This window comes from Equus quagga, chromosome 22 (assembly GCF_021613505.1).
Source record: "Equus quagga isolate Etosha38 chromosome 22, UCLA_HA_Equagga_1.0, whole genome shotgun sequence".
In the NCBI taxonomy this organism is placed as follows: domain Eukaryota; kingdom Metazoa; phylum Chordata; class Mammalia; order Perissodactyla; family Equidae; genus Equus; species Equus quagga.
Genome location: NC_060288.1, coordinates 6290728 through 6313173, shown reverse-complemented (window position 1 = coordinate 6313173; position 22446 = coordinate 6290728). Strand labels below are relative to the sequence as shown.

At 46.2% G+C, this 22446-nt stretch overlaps 1 protein-coding gene across 1 annotated transcript in view; it reads right to left on the bottom strand.

Annotated features, from left to right (window-relative positions):
• GOT1L1 (glutamic-oxaloacetic transaminase 1 like 1) overlaps positions 1–21383 on the bottom strand; it is a 33603-nt gene extending 12220 nt beyond the window's left edge. Inside the window, exons 1-9 of the mRNA XM_046648811.1 lie at positions 21269–21383; positions 20408–20589; positions 19985–20096; positions 19624–19733; positions 19300–19392; positions 19057–19207; positions 18384–18549; positions 17719–17861; positions 17302–17459 (exon numbers count right to left, since the gene is read on the bottom strand). Coding sequence (XP_046504767.1) covers positions 17302–17459; positions 17719–17861; positions 18384–18549; positions 19057–19207; positions 19300–19392; positions 19624–19733; positions 19985–20096; positions 20408–20589; positions 21269–21383 — 1230 coding nt within the window. The remainder of the gene's footprint in view (positions 1–17301; positions 17460–17718; positions 17862–18383; positions 18550–19056; positions 19208–19299; positions 19393–19623; positions 19734–19984; positions 20097–20407; positions 20590–21268) is intronic.
• Between the last annotated feature and the right edge of the window lie 1063 nt (positions 21384–22446).

The following is a 22446-nucleotide window of genomic DNA, read 5'->3' as shown; positions in this document are numbered from 1 at the left end:
TCCTTATATAATACAGATATTGACCCTTTGCTTAGTTTCTGATAATCTATTTTTTCCTTCATTTTGTTTTTTACCTTTTAATTTGGTCATTAATTTTGCATTTTTGAATAGCTGAAAATATTCTTTATGGGGGGAGGGGGTAATGTTTTCTATTACTCTTAAGCTTAGAAGTTCTCCCTACCTCTGGATTTCAAATAATTCACTTATGTTTTCATATAGCCTTTTTTGGCTTGAATTTGTACTATTTTACATGTTAATCTTTCTGGAATTTATATTGGTAAATGATGTAGTATAATATTAAAATTCACTTTTTTCCACAAAATGGTAAATAAATAGTAAGACATAATGAATTCACTAACCTGGCCTTTCCCCTCTTGGATTTATGATCCTTCTTTATCATATAATAAACCCCCATATTTACAGGTTCTGTTTGAAACATCTAGTCTACCTGAGTAATTCTAACCATCTTACTATGTAATATTCAGTCAATTTACCCATTCTCTGGTCCTCTTACAAGAAGAGAAGACATATGGCAGATGATAACCTGGAAAGGCCCCTCTTTGCTCAATTTTACTGAATCCTAATATCACAGGGTGAGAAAAGACTTCCAAAGGTCCATCTCCTGTCTCCAGGCTAAATTCACTCAAACGATCCCACAAGGTATTCACAGTTCAGGAGGACCTCACAATCTGTCATCATGGGATATTTTTATTAAACATTATTAAACATTCATATTGTCCTGGGGAAGGATCTTTATAAACTTCAATCCAAAACCAGAGTAGGGCCTATTTCCTGAGGATTTATATCCAATAGAAAAAAAAAAAAAAGAATATAGGTAAATACAAGAAAGAGAGAAATGGTGACTTATGTTTTAATGGTTTTTGACTAGATCCTTGACCTCATATAGGAAGACAGACAAAAACTTCTTACAAGTTGTTAAAAGTTTTATGCAAAAGATAATTACGCAAACAAATGTAAAAATGAAACCATAACAAGTATTATGATGGTATCTCTTATCAGCATTTTGCAAGTTGTTTTGACTGTGACTTCTCCATCAAATACATTTGACATCAGGACCTACAGGACCTAATACTCTAAGCTTTCCTAAGAGTGACATCTGGAGGATGAGTAGAAGTTAAGTGGGTGAAGAGGGGAAGAATGGTCTAAGCAGAGAAAGCAGTATGAGCAAAGGCCCTATAGCAGGAGACAGCAAGAGATAGGCAGCATTGTGAAAAAGGCTAACTTGACTGGATCTAAAGAGCAAGGGTGATCATGGTATGAGATAAGGCTGGAAGGTGAGTAGGATACAGACCATGCAAGGCCTCAGAGGCCATGGCAAGGATCAGATTTACATTTTGAAAAGGTCACTGGCTGAAGAGTGGAAGACAGACAGAAATGGGGCTGAGCATGGGTGAAGGGAGACTAGTTAGCTGGCTGTTGCAGTAGTGCCAGTGAGAGGTTATGGCAGCTTGGATCAAGTAGTAAGGTAGGGGTGGAGGGAAATGAATGCAGTCTAGAGACTGCAGGTAGTAATTCCACTAAATACCCACTCTGTGTCATGCGCTGTTCTAGGTCTTGAAGATGCAGCAGAAAACAAAACAGGCTAGGTCCCTGCCCTTAGGGAGATTATGTTCTGGCTGCAGGTTTCTGGTTTGCATAACTGTGTGGACACTGATGCCATTAACTGAGATGGGGAACACTGGAAGAAGGGTCAGGTTCCATTTCGGACATGCTGAGATTTGGGAACCTTGGAGACACCCAAGAGGATGGTAAACAGACTGTTGGATATATGGGTGTGAAGCTCAGAGGAGAGGTCTGGACTGGAAATATATTTGCTTCATCAGACCATAGAACCAAACCAAGAGATAAGAGAGATACCATTAAGTATCTTTGTTTACATAAAGCTGAGCTGGAAGTTGTATAAGAATTCATCCCAAATGACACCATCCTTGTTTACTGGATACTTATAATACAGTGAAAAGTAACATGTATGTGAGTGGGCAGCCAGTACATATTTATACACATGTATATACACACCCACTACATACCTATATACGTGTAATTTGCTTGTACTTACTAGTAAGTTTCCTTGTTTGTATTACTGCTTTTTTCACACATAGCGATCCTAAACTCCTTATTAAATTGTGGCAATGTTGATCAAAGTCTGCTTTATATTAGAACTATTTAAGCATATGTCTACTGTTCATGAACTTCTAAAGTGTAGGACCATGTGTAAATTTCACTGTTTCTGCTAGAGCTCTGCATTCAGTGTATGGAATTAAATTTTCTTCTCCCTAGATGCATTCATTCATTCCATCTATTAGGAGTCCAGATTTGCTCCTGTGCATAGCTTAAGACACACATCACAAACAGCTAAAATTGTATACATAACACAAATAATCATTCCTCAATCACTTTAACTCCTAATTCTATTATCTTGCATGTGTATATATGTATGCATGTGTTTGAATTTATATATATCATCTACTTCTGTACAGAAAGTTCCAGTCATGATTACACTTCTGTTTAGATATGAAAGAGGCCAATATGAGTAGTGTAGTGAGAAAGGGAGTGATCTGGGAATCAATAGGCATAAATCTTGGTTTAGACTGGCTCTGGGACCTTGAGTAAGTCGTTTAATCACTTGCAGCCTCAGTACTCTGCAAGAATGGCATTAAATGATCTCTGCAGTCTCTTCCATCTCTAAAACACTTGGAAATCCAATTTGATGATAAAAATGCCTTTTCAACACTTAGAAGTTTTTACCTGCCTTCTCTGAGGTGTTTGAGCCAAGGCTTCTGGTTGGAGACATCTAAGTATTTTTTATGGCTACCTTCATCTTTAAAGATTGGGGGAAGAAATGAGTTAAAACTAAAAGCCAAGGTTGGTGCTGGAAGTTACGCAACATCATCTGGTTTGAAAGCGGCCCTAGGAAGGTGTGTTGGAAGGACCATTCTGTTGAGGAAGGGGAATGAGAGCTCCTGCAGCTTGATGATTGCTTAGGTTTGTAACCAGTATAGTAACATGACCACGGTCCTGATTGGATCTGTATAAAAGCTGAGGTCACCATGTGGGGCATTATTCCAATACAGACAGCATCAAAAGGGGAGTCACTCCCAGTGTGAATCATCTGGAAAAGAAGCAGAGTCTCAGATAGAAAATAAAACCAAGAGAGGAGCCTTGGGAACACTGGCAGACGAGGACTTTCCCTCTTTCTGCCTCGGCCTTGCTCTCTTAGCTCCAGACTTGGAAGGGGGATGTGGCTGTATCCTAAGATGGCAGCACTGTCTGGTGGCAGGTTAGAGACCAGGGAAGAGGGGTCCCTCTAATGGAAAATAAGATAAAAAATCTTAAGCTATCATTTGGATGACCTAGTTTCCTTTTATTTTCTGTTTACATTTTGCTTGTCTCCTAGTCTTTTTTATTTCAAAGGTTCAGGCCTTATGAGTTTGGAGCTTTAGAAGCTCTTCAGGGAGTACTGAGGGAGAAGTCATGAGTCCAAATGGCAAAATGGTTAAAGGGGAATCCTAGCCCCCACCCCACCCTAAAGCTTGGTGGTAAGAGCAGCAACTCCAGAAAGATGCCACAGGGAGCTATCAGGAATGCCAGGGGTCAGAAGTCAAGGCAGTGAGGTTCTGTCGCCTGTTTCCCTGAGGAGATCCTCTCTCTACCAGCAGTCTTGGGAGATTCTGGGTATTACAGTCACTAAGGGATGTGGTTATTTTTCTACATTAGCAGAAGGTTCAGCCCATATCAAAACATCTAACCTTTTAGAGTTATGTTTTCCTTTCTGGTTATTTGTACCCTGCCCAGTTTCAAAACAGATTTAAGGCCATTTACAAAACCACATAAATGAAGTTAAACAACACAAATTAGAACACCATGAGGAAGGTGAGGCAGAGGAAAAACAAGGGGAGGGGCATGACAGTGTGCTAAGAGTGACCCGCATGCCATGGAGTCCCAAAGGCACGCTGGACTTTGGTATGTGGGGCTTTTTAAAACTTGCTGAAGCGGTCAAACCAGTGCTGTGTTTTCATTCCCCAGAATCCTGTCATTGTTGGGGACAAAGCCCAGTGAAACAATCAAATCCGGATTCACAGGATGGAGGGAGACCTCCTCCCTCGTCCAGCGCCGTAACCCCCGCAGACAGCCCCGCAGTTCACCAGCGAGTTCCCATGTGTGCTTTCCGGAACCAGAGCTCGCTAGATAAAAGCCTGAAATTTAGAAATATGTTTATGGAGATGCTTTCCAAGCTTTTGGTCTATTTTACAGTGAAGTCCAGACTTTCAGAGAGTGTTCTAAGGAAAGGAGGGGTCCCAGGGGCAGGGCGAGCAGGCAGAGCCATTGGAGCCACGGTGAGCTGGGCAGAGGGTGAGTGAGCCTGGCTAGTGCAGGGGTGTGTGACCGCCTCCCAGACAAGCTCCGAGTGGCCACCACCCAGGACTTCACCTGAGCCGCATTCCAGAGACATCTGGGATACCAGCACACGTGGGAAATACACAGGAGAGCAGATCCCAGCCCTCCCCCCTCCCTGGGGCCAGCTGAGGAGTTCTTCAGAGGTCAGGGAAGAGCCCCGTCTCCCACACCCTCCTCGGCTCTGGCAGATGGAAGGGAGAGGGTCCCCAGGTAGAGGTGTCCCATTTCTCAAGTTAAAAGTTCAGGTTTCTCCTTCTTGGCTCCCGAGTTTGCTAAACAGCACCACCTGCTGTCTCCAAAGTCAGGACACCGGAGAGGGTCAACGTGGGAGCCTTCAGATTCACATTCGGGGGGGAGCAAGCTTCCTTCCCACAGCACCTTCGAGACTCAGAGGGACGGCAGGACACCCCTGCAGGCCCGCCTCACGCCCTCTCCTCCACAACCCCTGCCTACTTTACCCCAACCCCTCCTCCAACAAAACCCACGGTTCCCAGAGCTTTATGCTAATGCCACCACTGGCCCCACATCAGTGATCCGTCCATCACCAGCTTGCCCTTGACCGAACAGGTCCTGGACCCAAGCTCAGTCACTGAGCTTCTGCACTTTCTGGTAGGAGGTGAGCTCCCCGATAGGAAGGGGTGGTGAGCTGCTCTGGGTCTGGTAGGGTAGACCCCCAAAAGTTCTCATGGAGGACATGGACGTGTTGCCCAGTAAGTTTTTTTTTTTTTAATTGTGGTAAAACACACAAAACATAAAATTTACATTTTTAAGTGTACAGTTCACTAATGTTAACCACTTCACATCCTTGGGCCACCCGTCTCCAGAACTCTTCACCTTAACCCCAGTAACATTTTCAACACCGTTCTGCCCCCGAGTTCTAACCCTCTAGTCCCCACTCAGATCTCGAGTTCTTCTTGATTGCCATACATCTTTTTCACTGAACCATGAATCCTCTTGGAGCTCCTAAAATACACTCCTATCAGCTCAGTCATTTCTAGTCTCCCAAAGGCTATCTTTAAACACTGGTGTAGGGGCCGGCCCAGGGGTGCAGCGGTTAAGTGCGCACATTCTGCTTTGGCTGCCCGGGGTTCACCGGCCCGGATCCCGGGTGTGGACATGGCACTGCTTGGCAAGCCATGCTGTGGTAGGCGTCCCACATATAAAGTAGAGGAAGATGGGCACAGATGTTAGCTCAGGGCCAGTCTTCCTCAACAAAAAGAGGAGGATTGGCAGCAGATATTAGCTCAGGGCTAATCTTCCTCAAAAAAAACCCACTGGTGTATTTACTTTTTGTCTCCCCCCTCAGTAAAGCACTTATGATTTCTTTGTTTTGGTACCTCCTGACAAAGGGAAGGCAGGAAAAGAGAAAAGAGTTTAGGTTTGCTTGTTTTTCTGCTGCTGCAGCTCTATGAGCGGCTGCCCAGGGAGGGGCTGAAGAACTGTCCTCTGGGCTGCCTGGTCCCAAGGACGCTCAGGGGGCACTGGACTCCTGAGGCCAGGAGGCCTTGAAATTGTATGCAAACCTCGTGTGCACACGGGAAGGTATATTTTTCTAGGGAGACATTCTTTGCCTTTCCTCAGATTCCCAAAGAGGTCCTCAACCCAGAAAAGGCCAAGAGCCGCCAACAGCACCCTTGGAGATTAGCATCCAGAGGGTCATTTATCCAGCTCCTTCCTCAAACAATCTAGACCTGTAAAGCACACGATGCCCAAGAGTATCCCCTCCTGAGATTTGACCACAGTTGTGGACAGAGGGAGGCAGGAAGTCAAAGCGTGCCAAGGACATCACAGAGGGGAAAGTGGCGCAAAGAGCCAGGAGAAAGATTGACGCGCAATCCCGAGGGAAGGGTCATCACCTGCAGACATTCTTGGGAAGCCAGAGACGAGAGGAGTTTACACAGAGGCCTTTCGCAATCCTCTGAGGCCTCAGGTGGCTCCTTGGGTTCTCTCCCGAGGACTTTAGTGACCACAGAACCTTCTGGAAGACTTCTAATAATAATAACTCTTTTTGAGCACTCATTATGCTCTTTACAGACATAATCTTATTCCTCCTCACCACAACCCATGCAAGAGTATTTTCACCCCCATTTTACAGAGGAGAAAACAGAGCCTTACAGGTAATTTTCCCAAGGTCAGACAGATAAATACCGAGCACAGATTTGAACCCAGGTCTGCCCCACTCCAAAGCACCTTCTCCTAACCACTAGACTATCCTTATTTTCTAAACTGTAATACAATGGAGAAAAGTTAATTTTTATTAAGTACGGAATACACCCCCCTCCTCCCCACCACCTCCAAGGAAATCTGTTTTCAATGGAGAAATGCTAAATAAGCTGCTCAGGAGTATGTAGGGGGAAGTGACACCCCAGGGGGCACGCTGCAGCAACAAGAGGTGCCCTCTGGACTGCCTTCTAGAGGCTGGACTGTGCCTAGTGTGGGGTATAACCTTAGGGTCTGAACCGAGCTGCTCAAGGCCTAGAGATTTGAGAGGTTGTAAACAGGTGAGAGGCAGGGGAGGAAAAGGAGGCAGCTGGTAGCCAGCAAGGAACTTTGGGGGAACAGGGAGGTCTAATGGGGATTTGCCTGAGTTTGCCATATGGAGTATATTCACCTCTCCACATCCCCATGGGGGCTTCAGCTCTGAGCAGTGAGATCAGTTTCAGAGCAATGTGATGATGCACTGAGTCTGCCTCAAAGGGAGCATGGAGAAGAGCCAGGACCGCCCATGGGAGGCCTACCCCACACTGTGTTCCAGATTTATTGAGCTCCTGAGTGCCAGACCCTGTCTGCCCACCCAGGAAGACTGCCCTTCAGAGTAGCACCTAAAGCCTCTAAGGGAGAATTCAGGGACCAAAGACCTTCGGTGCCAACCTATACCTTAATAGATTGGGGCTGCTGCAAATAGCACAAATTTCTGCAGAACTGCCCTATCTCAGGCGGCATTTTCTGGCTCTACAGTTCTCTGGAGCAAGGAGTCAATTAATTAATAAACATGCCAGCATAAATATTTGAGAACCTGTTATTTGTCAGTCACAGGCTTAAAGAGACAAATATGTCCCTTGCCCTATTTTACATTAAATTAGCAAAGTCAGAGTATAAAATAAATACAAAGTGTGGCAGGAAGACTAAAGGAAATAAGAAGGGGAGGAAATAAACATGTTTGTGGGAAAGGGGAGGCCTTGCTCTGTAGGATGGTTAGATAAAAGCCTTTCTGAGAGGGAGACATCTAAGCTGAGAGCTGAGACCCACACAATGTGAAAGAGCTGACCTTGCAAGAAAGAAGAAAGTGTTACCGGCAGAAGAGACAGCATGTGCAAAGGCCCTGAGACAGAAAGACTCCTTTCTATTCAAGAAACTGGAAGAAGACTGGTGTGGCTGGAGTGTGATGAGGGAGCGAGGAATGGCGCTTAAATCTTAAATTGCGGAGAAGGGTGAGCGAGAGGAGCGTGCGAGCACACAATTGGGCCGCCCAGGAAGACCCCAGAGCCCAGATAACATGGAAACCCCGCGCAAAGGCGAGGGCCTGCTGGGGGCGCTCAAGAGCAGTCTCGAGACACCCCCTCCACCCTCGCCGCTACCCCCGTGCCGCTGCGGTTCGCCCTCTGGTCCCTCTCCGGGGCGGGAGCCCCAACCCCAGCCCAGGACCCCAGGCTGATGGCTAGGTCGAGAACGCCTCTCTTCCACCCCTGGCCCCTCGCTCGGGGCAGGCCGGTCGTGGGCCCATAGCCCCGCGCCCGTGGTCGGGAGCGCGGCCGCGGGTATTGCCCCTGGTCTCCGCGGTCCGCGACGTCCGGGATGCTGTGCGCTTGCCCCGCCGCAGAACCCCATCCTCGACATCCCTCAGCCGAAACTGGGGCGTCCTCCCGACCCAAGGTCCCCCCGACTCACGAGGGTTTGGGGCCGAGCCTTGGGCCATCTCCGCCTGCGGAGAGCGGGAACGGGGGTCCCGGGCTGGAAGAAGCGCCCCGGCACTGGGCTTCCTCGTGGTGCGCCCGCAGCCTCCTGCCGAGCTGGGCAGGGCTCATCCTCCCGCCGCCCTTTCTCTTTTACTGCTGGGTCTTGCTGGGACCCACAGCCGTGCAGAAGGGGAGAAGGCAGCCCAAGAACGCTGGGCAAAGCTCAGTGCGCGCACCCGGCGGGAGACGCGGGCACGCAGGTCCTTGGGATCCTCTGGAACCCTCTGGAATCCCAGGCTGCCCCTGCAGGGAGAACCTCAGAGCTGCCAAGCACCTGCAGAGGCGGATTCGCTTGAAGACCAAGATCCCCGACGGCAAGTCGCGGGGCGTCGATTACTCTACTTTGAATTCCTTCCTCCTCGGCGCCCTCCTCCCCAACACACCCACGGGAGATCCTTGAGGAAGCCCGGGCCAGCCAGTCCACGTGGGCCGGCAGCAGGGCCGGGGAGGGACCTGACTGCCACCAGGAAAGGCTGGGCCGCAGTGTGTGCAGAAACCGCCTGGCTCCCGGGCCGCGGACCCTGGCCTTTCGCAGTCAGGCCGGCCCGCGACTATTCTAGAGCCGCTGGTGGCGCCGAGCGTCCGCTCACAGGGCTTTCCCGTCCTAAGAAGGGCTGTGGGCCAGTCTCTCCCTCCTACCCGGTCCTTTATTTCCTTGTCCGTACCAGCCCCTGTGGGTAAGTCATCCTCCCGCGCAGAGGACAGTATCTGCTCCGAGGGGACGCAGTTCTGCAGCTCTTCGTTCTCCGCAAGCGGTACAGTTGGCTCCAGGCACGGGGACCTTGGAGGCTCCTCCCCGCCCGGGCAGCCGCCCTCTGGGCCCTGCTCTGGCTGCTTATTATCTCCTCAGGGTAGGTGCAAGAGCCCTTGGGGGGCGAAAATGAAGGGGTGATGGGAGCAGCCTGGATGGGAGAAGGCAGCACCCGTAGCAGAGGTCAAGGCACCAAGCGCGTGGACCTCTGCACACCTTAACAACTGTGTGACCTGGGCTAGGCAGGTTATGGATGTTCGCCAAGACTCTATAATCAAGGATGATCGTAATAATAATAACCTACCTCTTTGAACTGTTCTGAGGATTAAATGAGATGATGGACGTAAAGTCCATTAGAACGGTACAGCTCCAGACAAGCGTTCAACAACCGTTCGCTACAATAGTAGTGGTCATTGTTACAGTCTGGACTCCTCGGAAGAGCCAGATGCATTTACTGACAATTTACTCACCCTAAGCCCTCATGTTTCCAGTGTCCAAGGCTGGGTTGCAAAGGAAGACAAGCCCCTAAGAACAAAAAGTGAAAATGTGTTGATTCCAGCCCGTTGACTGCACTCCAGTATGAAGTCCAAATGGGAAAATTGCCCACCTCCTACCATTCTTAACAAATCACCTATTTCCAGTCTTTCACGTTATCCTCCGCTCACACACATGCAATTTTGTATTCTTCTTTTATTTATTATATAAGTATTTCCCTGGTTGCTACCTGGTTTTAATAACTATCGTTTTAATGAATGCATACTACTCCACTAAATTGATGTGGTTACTTAACCATACCCTTATTGTTGGATTCTTAAGATGTTTACAATTTTTCACTAGATAATGCTGAAATGTAATCTTCGTTAATAAAACTTTTAAAATTAAAGTTAAAAAAATTTTAATATTTTTTCCTTTGAAGTTTCTTTCCCCAAAAGCTATGCAAATCTAGTCACTGAGAATCACCTAATACATATTTTTTAAATAAAAGTAGTTTTTTATGTGAAAGTAATAAAAAAATGGATAAAAGAGGAATGTTATTCATAGTCTCATCATCTAGAAATGTCTTAGAAGCATATCTTTTCAGACTTTTCTAAATATAAATGTAAATATATGTTAATTTTTAATATAATTTGCTTACAAAAATGGAGTCCTCTGACACATACTGTTTTGTAACCTATTTTTCTGGAAGGCATCATAAATATGATGATAATAGCTGACTCTTAATATGGTGCTTACTGTGTACCAGGTCCTATCCTAGACTGTTTTCATTATATTAACTCATTCAATCCTCATGAGAGCTCTATGAGATAGCACCTGATTGATAGCCCCATTTGACAGATAAGAAGTTAAATACTAGAATAGATAAGTGACTTGCCAAAGGTCACACAAGTAAGAAGTGGCAGGGTCCACGTACTTAACTCCACTATATGCTTCTGCCTCGCTTGATAGGTCATTAAACTGATATTTATCTTCTCGTTCTTAATGGCTACATAGTATTCAGAGGAATAGATATATTATAACTTATTCAGGCAATCCTCTCTTAACATTTAGTCAGATTCCAATTTTTTTTATAATAAACGTATTTGTATGCACATTCTTGTGCACTTGTTTGTTTCCTCAGGATAAACTCTGAGAAATGGAATTGCTGGATCAAAGAGTAATCTTGCAGGGTGGCAAGGAGAAACCTCCCTCTTCAGAGCATGTACGGATAGTAGGACCTCTGCTTAAGAAGAGAGCCAATAGTCCTCCTTCCTTATGAGCTCTTCTTCCACTCCACCTGGCCACCCACTCACACGGTCACGCCCAAGTGGTTAGCATTACCAGAAAATACACCATTACTGAAATATTGATTTCACACTTCCTGCCCGCAGACCATCACCGTCTACACTGCTCTCATTGCTAGACCTCTAATTCACTGGGGCGCATGACTTTTTCACTTTTTATCACTCCTCTCATATCTTTTGTTTTGGTTGTTTTTTTTTTTGAGGAAGATTAGCCCTGAGCTAAAATCTGCTGCCAATCCTCCTCTTTTTGCTGAGGAAGGCTGGCCCTGAGCTAACATCCGTGCCCATCTTCCTCTAGTTTATATGTGGGATGCCTGCCACAGCATGGCTTGCCAAGCAGTGCCATGTCCGCACCTGGGATCCGAACCGCCGAACCCCAGGCTGTCGAAGTGGAACATGTGAACTTAACCACTGCGCCACTGGGCCAGCCCCACTCTCATATCTTTTTTTAAAGATGAGGTATAATTGACATAACGAGAAACTGCACATATTTAAAGTGTGCAATTTGATAAACTTAGACATGTGTATACACCTGTGAAATTGTCACCACAATCAAGATAGTGACCATACCTACCACCTCCTGTGTCCTGTGACACAGTTCCCTGTGTCCATTGGTAATCCCTCCCTCTCAGGCAACCACTGATCTTCTTGTCATCACAGAGTAGTTTGCATTTGCTAGAATACTAGACAAATGGAATCAGATAGTATGCACTCTTTTTTGTCTAGCTTCTTTTATTCAGCATAATTATTTTGAGAGTCATTCCTGTTGTACGTATCAACAGTTCATCTTTCTTGCTGAGTAGTGTACCACTGTGTAGATAGACCACAATTTGTTAATGCATTCAAATCCTTTCACTTGTTGATGGACATTTGGGTTGTGTCTAGTTATTGGCTGTTACAAATAAAACTGCTATGGCTGTAATTAACAAGACAGGAAACAACAGGTGTTGGACAGGATGTGGAGAGAAGGGAACCCTTGTACACTGCTGGTGGGAGTGCCAACTGGTACAGCCACTATGGGAAGCAGTATGAGATTCCTCAGAAAATTAAGAATAGATCTACCATATGATCCAGCTATCCCACTGCTGGGTATTTATCCAAAGAACTTGAAAACGCAAAGGCATAAAGATACTTGCACCCCTATGTTCATCGCAGCATTATACACCATAGCCAAGACTTGGAAGCAACTTAGGTGCCCATCAAGGGACGAATGGATAAAGAAGATGTGGTATTTATACACAATGGAACACTACTCAGCTATAAGAAATGATGAAATCTGGCCACTTGTGACAACATGGATGGACCTTGAGGGTATTATGCTGAGTGAAATAAGTCAGAGGGAGAAAGTCAAATACCATATGATCTCACTCATAAGTAGAAGATAAAAACAATGACAAACAAACACATAGCAATGGAGATTGGATTGGTGGTTACCATAGGGGAAGGCGGGGGAGAGCAAAAAGGGTGATTAGGCTCACACGTGAGGGGATGGACTATAATTAATTTTTGGGTGGTGAACATGATGTAATCTACACAGAATTCGAAATATATTACAATGTACATCTGAAAGCTATATAATGTTATAATCCAATGTTACTGCAATTAAAAAAGAAAAAGAAAAAGAAAAGAAAAAATAAAACTGCTATGAACATTCATGCACAGGATTTTATATGGACATACATTTCCTTTTCTCTAAGGCAAATACCTTGTAGTGGAATAGCTGGATCGTAAGGTAAGTGTGTGTTTAACTGTTTAAATTGCCAAGTGTTTTCCACAGTGGTTGTGTCATCTTACATTCCCAGCAGCAGTGTATGAGAGTTTCAGCTCCCCCACATCCTCACAGACACTTAGTATGGTCAGTCTTTTCATTTGCATTTCCTTATTGACTACTTATGTTGAGTGTCTTTTTATGTGCTTTTTTGCCATTTGTATATCTTTTTTTTGAAGAAGTATCTGTTCACATCTTTTGTCCTTTTAAAAAATTGTGTTGTTTTCTTATTAGTTTTTAATAGAAAGTCCTTTAGTAGATACAAGTCCTTTATAAAATATCTGATATGCAAATTTTTTTTCTCAGTCTGTGGCTTGTCTTTTCATTCTCTGAACAATGACTTCAAACAGAAATGTTTAATTTTGACGAATTCGAATTTATCTATTTTATCTTTTATGGGTCATGCTTTGATGTCGTATCTAAGAACTCTGCCTAACCCAAAGTCACAAAGATTTTTTCCTGTGCTTTCTGCTAGAAGTTTTATAGTTTTACATTTTACATTTAGGCCTGTGATTCATTTTGAGTTAAATTTTACGTATGGTGCAAGGTATAGGTTGCAGTTCTTTTCTTTTTCTTTCTTTCTTTTTGTTTTTGCAATTAGATATTCAAGTTTTACAGCACAATTTGTTGCATTGCCTTTGCATCTTTGTCAAAAATCAGTTATCCATATATATATATATATATATTATTTCTGAATACTCTATTCTGGTCTACCTTTACACCAATATTACACCATTTGATTACCATAGCTTTATAAGACCTGAAGCCTGGGCCGGGGGCACCAGAGCCCTTGTATTTCATGTGAGCCACTAGTAGGAAAGGTCCCAGGCAATGGTTTCGCTTTGGTCGTTCAATGCTTTCTCACCTACATAATCTGAAAGTTACTAGTATTGTTTTCTCAGGCTCAGGAGGTCAGGGCGAATCTGGCTGAATAAATTCTATCCTCAGCTAATGCACCTTTAAATAATGGTTAAAACATGCCACAACTAGAAGAACCCACAACTAAAACATGCAACTATGTGGTGGGGGGATTTGGGGAGAAAAAAGCAGAAAGAAAAAAAAAAGTAGAAGATTGGCAACAGTTGTTAGCCCAGGTGCCAATTTAAAAAAAAAAAAAAAAAGGTTAAAACATACCACCCACAAGCACAAAGTGTTCCTCTAGAGTTCTTCTGACATTGAGGCCAGAAGCCCTTAGAACCTGGGGACAAAGGAGTCTTCAGAAGACCTGAGAGAAGAGCTTGCATCTGTGGATAAACACAGGGACACAAGATAAATCCATCTCTAAACACCAGGAAATCAAAGGAGATGGCTCCACTTGCTCCATGAACTTGCTTGTGACCCTCCTCGTTTATGAGACCTCTAGACAGAAGTTCTGCTTCCTCTCATCAGAATTAGAGTCTATGGGAAAGATACTATTTATGTTCCTGGCGGGAGCCCACTAGCCTTGGCAGACAGGTTTTGCCGTCTGAAGCCCGACCCCATGAGACTGATCACTTCTCTGCAATCTTCAGGGAATGTGAGGAAGCTGAAAATGGACTTGCCTACACCCTTGTGCTAAACCCAGCTCTGCACCTAATTTAATTGTGGGAATCAGGAGTCTCCAAGGTTGAATGACTCATTAGGAGGACTCGTAGGACCCAGAAAAGCTGTTGTTCCCGTGGTTAAAGTTCATTACAGGCAAAGGATACAGACTGAAGTCAGCAAAGGAAAAAAGCACATAAGATGGAGTCCAGGAGAAACCAGACACAGGCTTCCGGTTGCCCTCTCACAGCTGAATTGCACAGACAGCACTCAGTTCTCTCAGCACTAATGTGTGACGACATGTGTAAAGTGTTGCCAACCAGGGACACCAAAGTTTTCACTGGGGGTCAGTCACAGAGGCATACAGTGCACATGTAACTGACCTTCACTACTCAGTGTCCAGCCACAGAGGTCACACATGTCTCGGGGTCTCAGGCAGACAAAACCTCCCTTATCAGGCAGCCTACTCCAAGGGCTCAGAGGTCATCTCCCCTCCCAGGTCAGGAGCCAGTCCTGAAGACCTTTGGGAGGTTGACTTTGGACAACCAAATTCTGCTGAGTTAACCTTTTATTGACACTCATCTAGCGTGTATTACCTGTCACCTTTTCTTGTGAACTACATCTTTACCATGTAAGTTATGTGTCCGCAGCTGGGGTGGAGCCCACCATAAAAGCAGCAGCTCTCTTAGACCTTTTAGTAGCCTGGGGGCTTGCTGAGTTCCATGTATATGTAGATATCCAATAAATATTCATATTTTATTATCAGGCCAGTGACCCTTGTTCAGGTTGTTCTCTGACCTGGGTTATCTTTTCCAGCTCCCTTCTACCTGTTATCCCAGTCTTAGCAATCCATCAATATCCAAGCCTCATGAGATCTTTCCCAACTGTTCTGGCACACATTAGGGTATTTCTGTTCTCAATTCCTGACATATTTACTGCCTATATAATCTACGTGACTTTTTATTACATTTGGCTTTGAAATGTTACTTATCTGTTTTATGGGAGTATCTCCCAACTAGACTGTAAACTTCTGGAGAAAGAGGACTATATTGTACCTGTTTTTTGCATTCCCTTTGATGCCCTGACACGATGGTTTGAATGTTTGTGGCCTCTCTCAGGAAAACCCTCATTCCTGAAAAATCCAAAAAAGGAAAGGGGCTACAAAACCAAGAGCAGAGGAGATAAGTAGAAGGACAACAACAGAGAGTAGCAGCTCTACATCAGAACAGATTAAACCATGGGACGAGAAACAAAGGAAACTGAAGAAAACCGGAAAACAAGACACAAAATGGTAGTGGTAGGCCCCCACGTCTCAATAATCACTCTAAATGTAAATGGATTGAACTCCCCAATCAAAAGACACAGAGTGGCAGGATGGATCAAAGAACAAGATCCAACAATATGCTGCCTCCAGGAAACACACCTCAGCCCCAAAGACAAACACAGACTCAGAGTGAAGGGATGGAAAACAATACTCCAAGCTAATAATGAACAAAAGAAAGCAGGTGTCGCTACACTAATATCAGACAAGGTAGATTTCAAAGCAAAACAGATAAAGAAAGATAAAGAGGGACAGTATATAATGATAAAAGGGACTCTCCACCAAGAAGACATAACACTTATAAATATATACGCACCCAACACAGGAGCACCAAAATTTGTAAAGCAACTCTTAATAGAACTAAAAGAAGACATCAACAACAATAGTAGGGGACCTCAACACACCATTAACACCAATGGACAGAACAGAACATCCAGACAGAAAATCAACAAGGAAATAATAGAATTAAATGAAAAATTAGACCAGATGGACTTAATAGATATATATAGAACACTTCATCCAAAAACAGCAGGTTACACATTCTTCTCAAGTGCACATGGAACATTCTCAAGGATTGACCATATTTTGGGAACCAAAGCAAACATCAATAAATACAAGAGAGTTGAAATAATATCAAGCATCTTTTCTGATCATAACGCTATTAAACTAGAAATCAACTACAAGAAAAAAGCAGAGAAAGGTGCAAAAATGTGGAGACTAAGCAACACGCTTCTCAACAAACAATGGATCATTGAAGAAATTAAAGGTGAATGTTTGTGGCCTCTCAAAATGTGTACGTTGAAACCGAATCCCCAGTGTGATAGCATTTGGACGTGGCTAGGTCGTGAAGGTGGAGCCGTCGTGAGTGGATTAGTGCCCTTTAAAAGAGTCCCCAGAGAGATCCCTTGCTCCTTCTACCATGTGAGGTTACAGCTAGAAGGTACTGTTTATGAACCAGGAAGTGGGCCTTCACCAGACATTGAATCTGTTGACATCTTGATCTTGGAATTCTCAGCCTCTAGAACTGCAGGAAATAAATGTCTGTTGTTTATAAGCCACTGACAAATAAAAATGGCAAGCAATAGGATATATTGGAGAATATGAGGAAGCCATTCGGTATAAACCTAATTCGGCCTGACCTTGTCTTTCCAAAAGGGCCTGACCGTGGCTGTTGAGCATCCATTGTATATCTGCTTTAGAGATTCCCTATGGCAAGAGGAAAGGCCCTTGAGATAAAGGTGCAACCTCCCTCCCCCTCCCAACTTTGGCGGCTGTGTCCATCAAGTGCTGTGCTGACAGGGCAATCTTGCGACTATTGTGGGAGGGACATTTCAATCATATGTAAAGCACCCTCTTTGGGGGTATATAACCATTCTGTACACCTCATTTCTTTGGTGCCCTTTCTTCCTTCGGGAAGAAAGGCCCCGGGCCATGGTCCTCAGATTTCAGCTCAGAATAAACTCACCCAAATTTTCATTTACAGATTGGTTATGGATCATTTTCGTCGACACCACCCAGTCTATGGTATTTTGTTATAGAAGCCCAAACAGACTAGGACCCCAGATCAGGGCCTCACCATAGTAGATGCTTAGTAAATATGAGATGGTCAGGGAAGGTAAAAATTCCCTTCTTCTTTGGGCCTTTTTTCCCCTCTTTGCTGAGGCCAAACCAATGCTTCTTAAATAGATGGAGAGAAATAGTGCTTTTCAGAGAAATGACAATAGCAATGAATAATCAGCACAAATTTTTTGCAGAGACTACAGCTTTTATTCCAAGGAGTCATTTACTTTCTGAAGATTCTCTGAGTCCATTGTGAAGAGGACAGCCTCATTGATGCTCTGAGTGATGTAATCTATGTTATAGGCATTGATACAGGTGAAGTTGATACGACCGTTCTTGGGGACGTAAATATGCTTTTTCTTGACCAGGTATTCCACTTGTTGGGCTGGTAATAATCATCACAGGGTCTCAGATCCTGGGGTGGCCACCTCTAACTCCCCTCTAGCCCGGGGTGGATTATAGCGGATAGGAAGTGTCAGCATTTCTGGGGATCCAGAAAGGTCTTTAAGGCAGCTGCACTTTCCTCAGGGAAGAATCAAAATCTGGGGTGAAGCTAGGGACTGGTCGCCTAGTCAGTGAAGTTTAATGCTCAAATACAAGCCCAAGGTCAGAAAGGGTGGAGCTACCCCCTCCTAGACACTTACAGCTGAGTCCAAGATAGCTATGGGTCCCATTCTGGTGGGTGATGTGATCCCAGGAGCCAGGAGTCCCCAGGAGCCTGAGCTTCTCCTTCACCTTTTCCTTGATCATCATGATGTTCTCTGCAACCTCTTTCAGACTCTGCTTCCTGCCAAAGGAATGACAGCAAGAAATTAGAGTGTGAGCTCCAGTCTGTCCTGTCTCTCCCGCCCCCACCCCCAACAACATCCTCATCCACCTTCTTCCCTTCAAAAGCCCCCAACCAGGGTGCCTGAGGGCAAGCCCGTGGAGCCAGGGACCTCGATGGTTATGAATGGGAGGGGGACTTCAGCCCATACACATTTAAGCAAGCCAAGCAGGCTCTTAGGCAGATTGTGCCAGAGCCCTTGATGCTTCCTAATCTCGTCCTGCAATCTGGAAGTGTTCAAATAATTCATTGGCCTGTATCCAAAAAGAACATCCTATTACCAACTTCCCCAAGGTATGGCAGCCTTTGGCATAGGCACTGCCACTGTACACAGTGGGTCCTCAGTAAATGTTGATGAATGAATGGAGTAAAGAGACGGCACGGGCAGGAAGAGAAGCACCCAGTTGAATCCTGTCAATGAGCAAGTCTATAGGTATCCAGAGGCTCTGCCCATCCTTTCCCGCCCCCACCCTTTGCCCTTACCATTCTCCCTGCAAAGCAGGGTTACAGAGGATGGAGGTGATAATGCGAGCACCCGTGGTAGGAGGGTTCAACCACAGGGCCCGGGCGAAGTTCATCAGCTGGGAGAGGACACACAGCAGAAGCTCGTTGTTGAGTGCCACCACGACTAGGATCCCTACTCCTTCATCTACAGTTTGGGGACAGACAGGCTCATTCTCAGTCTCATCCTCCGTTACCAAGACCTTCCTCTATGACTCTGCCTCCACCATTGCAGAAGAGAGGATTGAACTATGGGGCCCTCACCCCAGCCCAGCCAAGCTGCTATCCAGACCCCAGGAAGTTGCCAGAGGCTCTCCTTGCAGAAAAAGTAGCCATAAGTAAGAGTCTTAAAGGTGGAAGAGACTTAAAAGATCACTAATTCCTACCCCCTCATCTGATAGTTGAGGAAACAGAGGCCTAAGGGGGAGAAATGATTTAACCAGAGTCAGTTTTAGTAGCTAGTTCTAGTAGCTGAGCTGAGATGACACCACAGAACCTGACTTCTAGCACAACGCTCTTCCCTTCTGCCTCCACGGTGCTCTGACGGGACGCCTCAGCTCCCAGAGGGCAGGAGATGTCAGACACATTGTTTGTGCCATGGGTGTGGTACCACTTCAGCACCAGGCCCTCCCTTTGCCTTCTGCCCATACCATACCATAAATGCCAAAATTCTTGGACAGAGACTGGCTGCAGAAGAACTCAAAGCCTTGAGACACAAAATATTCTAAGAATCTAGTATCTTCTTCCAGGTCACCCGTGGATAAACCTTGATAGGGAATGTCAAAAAATGGGAATATCTGCTTGCTCTGTAGGAGAAAGGAGAATGGAAAAAGGATAAGACTGGGAAGCGAAAGGAGATGGTCAGAGGGGGGTAAGTCAGGCAGGAGGTCAGGCTCACCTTCATGGTGGCCATGAACTTTGCCCACTGACTTGGTGTCAACTTGCAGTTGCCAATGTTCCCAATCACAAAGACACAGCCACGTGGGGCCTGCTGTAGGTAGAGACTGTCTCATCAGTCACTTCCCCTACCGAGTGGTAGTGGTACCAAGGTATTTGGAGGAGATGTGATCCTTCTAGTTGGTTCCTACTAAAGGGCTAGGCAAATCCAAGTCTAGAAAAGACCTTGGATGACTGGGGGTGGGGGGGGGGGGGGTGGGGGACGTAAGGAAAATAAAACTTTAAATTGGGTCTGGGGAGAATTTTCTGAGCTGGGCCCCTCTACCTCGGCCACACTGAGGAGCATGTTGGGGTCTAGGCACAGCTGCGTGGAGTCCCAGAAGGAGTATTCATAAACTGTAAAGCCCATGTCCTGGAAAATAAGTCCGTGCGGTTCTGTGGAAACACAGCCCCCCAGCAGTTGGTAAACGGGGAATGGAGAGATGGAGGCAGACGCCCCAGAGAAGGGGCGTGAGGGTCACTGGTTGAAGGCGGGACAATAAGAGGAAAGGGACAAGCACACCTTGGCTTGTCCACCATTTTTCTCACGACAGAGAATGAGGACAACAGTGAAGATTGCTAGTGGGGTGGGAATCAGCAACCAGAGACAGGGATCTTCTGTCCTCCTCACCTCGCAGAACACTCACCTTTTTGAGAAGAAATGATGTAAACTACTTGAGAATCTCGACGCCAAGTTTTGAGGAACTGGGCCCCAAGTTGGAAGGCACCACTGTCACCAACAGTGTGTACACCCCCTCCCTATTAGCAAAAAATAAACAGAAATCACACTTTAAAAGAGTCACGGTGATACTAGGACCACCTGCGATCTAGACTGTTCCCTCCCTGAGAGAGCCTGCACATCAACCATGTGGGTTGGTGCCAAGAGCACAGGCTTTGGGTTCTGAGCCCAGCTCTGCCCCTCAGTGACTAAAGCTTTGGACTCTCTGAGCCTCAGGTGTCTCCTTTGTCAATGCCAGGGACCCTGCAAGGTCCCTTTCAGGTTTAAGATCGTGCACGCTCTGGTCCCCATCCCTGTGTCTGGGTAAGTGCGGGAGGGCCCTTCTTCTCACCCTGTTCTCCACGATGACTTGGCTGTGCTTTCCAAAGAGGAGTTCCAAGGAGGCCTGGATGAACGATTTCATGCCCATCACCGGTATGTACTCATAGTTCAAGGAGGGATCCTCCGCGATCTGTAGTCGGATCTTGTGCACCACGGAAGAAACCCAGGGTTGGCCCTTCTTGGTCATGCAGACTGTGAGGGAACCGCAGAGGGAGCTCTGGAGGCCTGGCCTCGGGGTCTCCAAGGCTGGGCTCCACAGACAGCCCGCAGACAATTCGTCTGTCCTGCCTGTCTTGGGGCTTTGGAAAGTCACCTAGGAAAAGACAACTTTCCCTTCCTTTCCCCTTTATAAAAACAACGTGCTGTTAGTGAATGTGCATAATTTTTGTCTTTAAAAAAAAGACGACGACTAAAACCTATGCCATTTTAAAGGGTAAAAATGACATACAACGTGGGAGTTATGGCTACATGAGACTAAACAAAGGTAACGCTGACTTTCACAGCGGCAAGGGCTGGCTGCACAGAAGCGTCAATTTGGGGAACCATTCTTGGTTCAGGAACCGGGGAGACAGAGGGGAGAAGGAAGAGGCTGAAGAAAGTGCATTGCCCATGCTGGGCCAAAGCGTGGAGCTGGGGGAGAGGACACAGCTCTTACCATTCTCTGGAAGCCACCAGAGAATGGCAGGGGCACGGAACGATCGGAGGATTTTCCACTCTTTTCCCCACTGGGCAACTCTGCTAACAGGAACAGACCTGTCCACTTGCAGAGGCTCAGGCTAGCTCCCGATTCCTCTGTGGCAGTAGAATTCTGCCCTCCTAGAGGCAATTCTGATCCATCAAGTCACAGACTCAGCAACTACTAGGCATCTACCTTTATAGGCCAGGAACATCTTGTTGGGGCAGTCGTCTTTTTTGTAGGTCTTTAACAAGCTGCCTTCTAGCTTCTGGGCTAGGGGCACATCCATGAACACTGAAAGGGTGGACATCACTGAGATGAACGTAGAGCCAAGACTATGACTCCGCTCTGTGTTCCTCCCCGCTCCTGCTCGCGAGCCCTCCTCCAAGCCGGGACCACACAGGCCTGCCCCTTCCGGGAACCCTCGCAGCTCCAAGGCCCAGAGGCTCTGGACAACTTGTCTCCAGAGCAACAGAGCCCCACACCTCCGTCTCCACGGGGATATTCCATGGCCCTAGAGGAGAATCCCCTGAGAGAGTGGGCTGGGGGAGGGGGAAGGAGGACCTGGAGCTCCAGGCACTTCTCCCTGACTCACTGCCTTCTCTTCTCCAGCCCCAAGTCCCCCAATCCAAAATAACAAGTCAGCCCCTCAGGAGAGAGGGCAAGGCAGGCAGCCAATGAGCCAGGTGAGGGCTGCTCCTGCAGAAGGGAAAGCCCCAGGCCCAGCGTTAATGCAGGCCCAGGGACATGTTTACCAAGCTTCTGCTTTCATTTTGGTAAGGGCTCCAGACTTTAAAAGGAATAGAAAGAAAGCACTGTTCTCTTCCACAGATATTTTCATTGAAGAGTCTTATATTTAGAAACAGTATAATTTGCAACTTGGTAAACCAGTCCTATTTCTCTCGGTTATCTGGAGTCAAGACCTCTTCATTTGTTAACTGTTTAGTGGTGGCCCAGCAGCACGGGTAGGAGGCAGAGGTCAAGGGCAGAAAGAGCCTCTGTAGGATCAGTCTTGCATTTTGCTTTCTTTTTCTTTTCGTCTTTAAAAATAACTTTGTAAATGATTGATGTAGACACTGTTGGTGTCCCACCAAGACGCCCTTTACCAGCCTTGCAGGTGGATAAGGCTTACCTTCCTGAGCTACCTTCTCTGGAGAATTGCCCTTTGCTGATGGCGCTACCTCACCTGGAAACCACCTGGAAGGTCACACCCCCACCAACAAGGGTGGCCAGTGACTGCCTGATCTAGGCATACAAAAGGCCAGGCCCCTTGTCCTGGGGTATCTCTGGGACTCTATTTGCACTCCAGGGCCCACCCCCAAATCAGGCCAAGGCTAGACTTGACCTGGAACCACATCCTTGCAAGGCTCCTC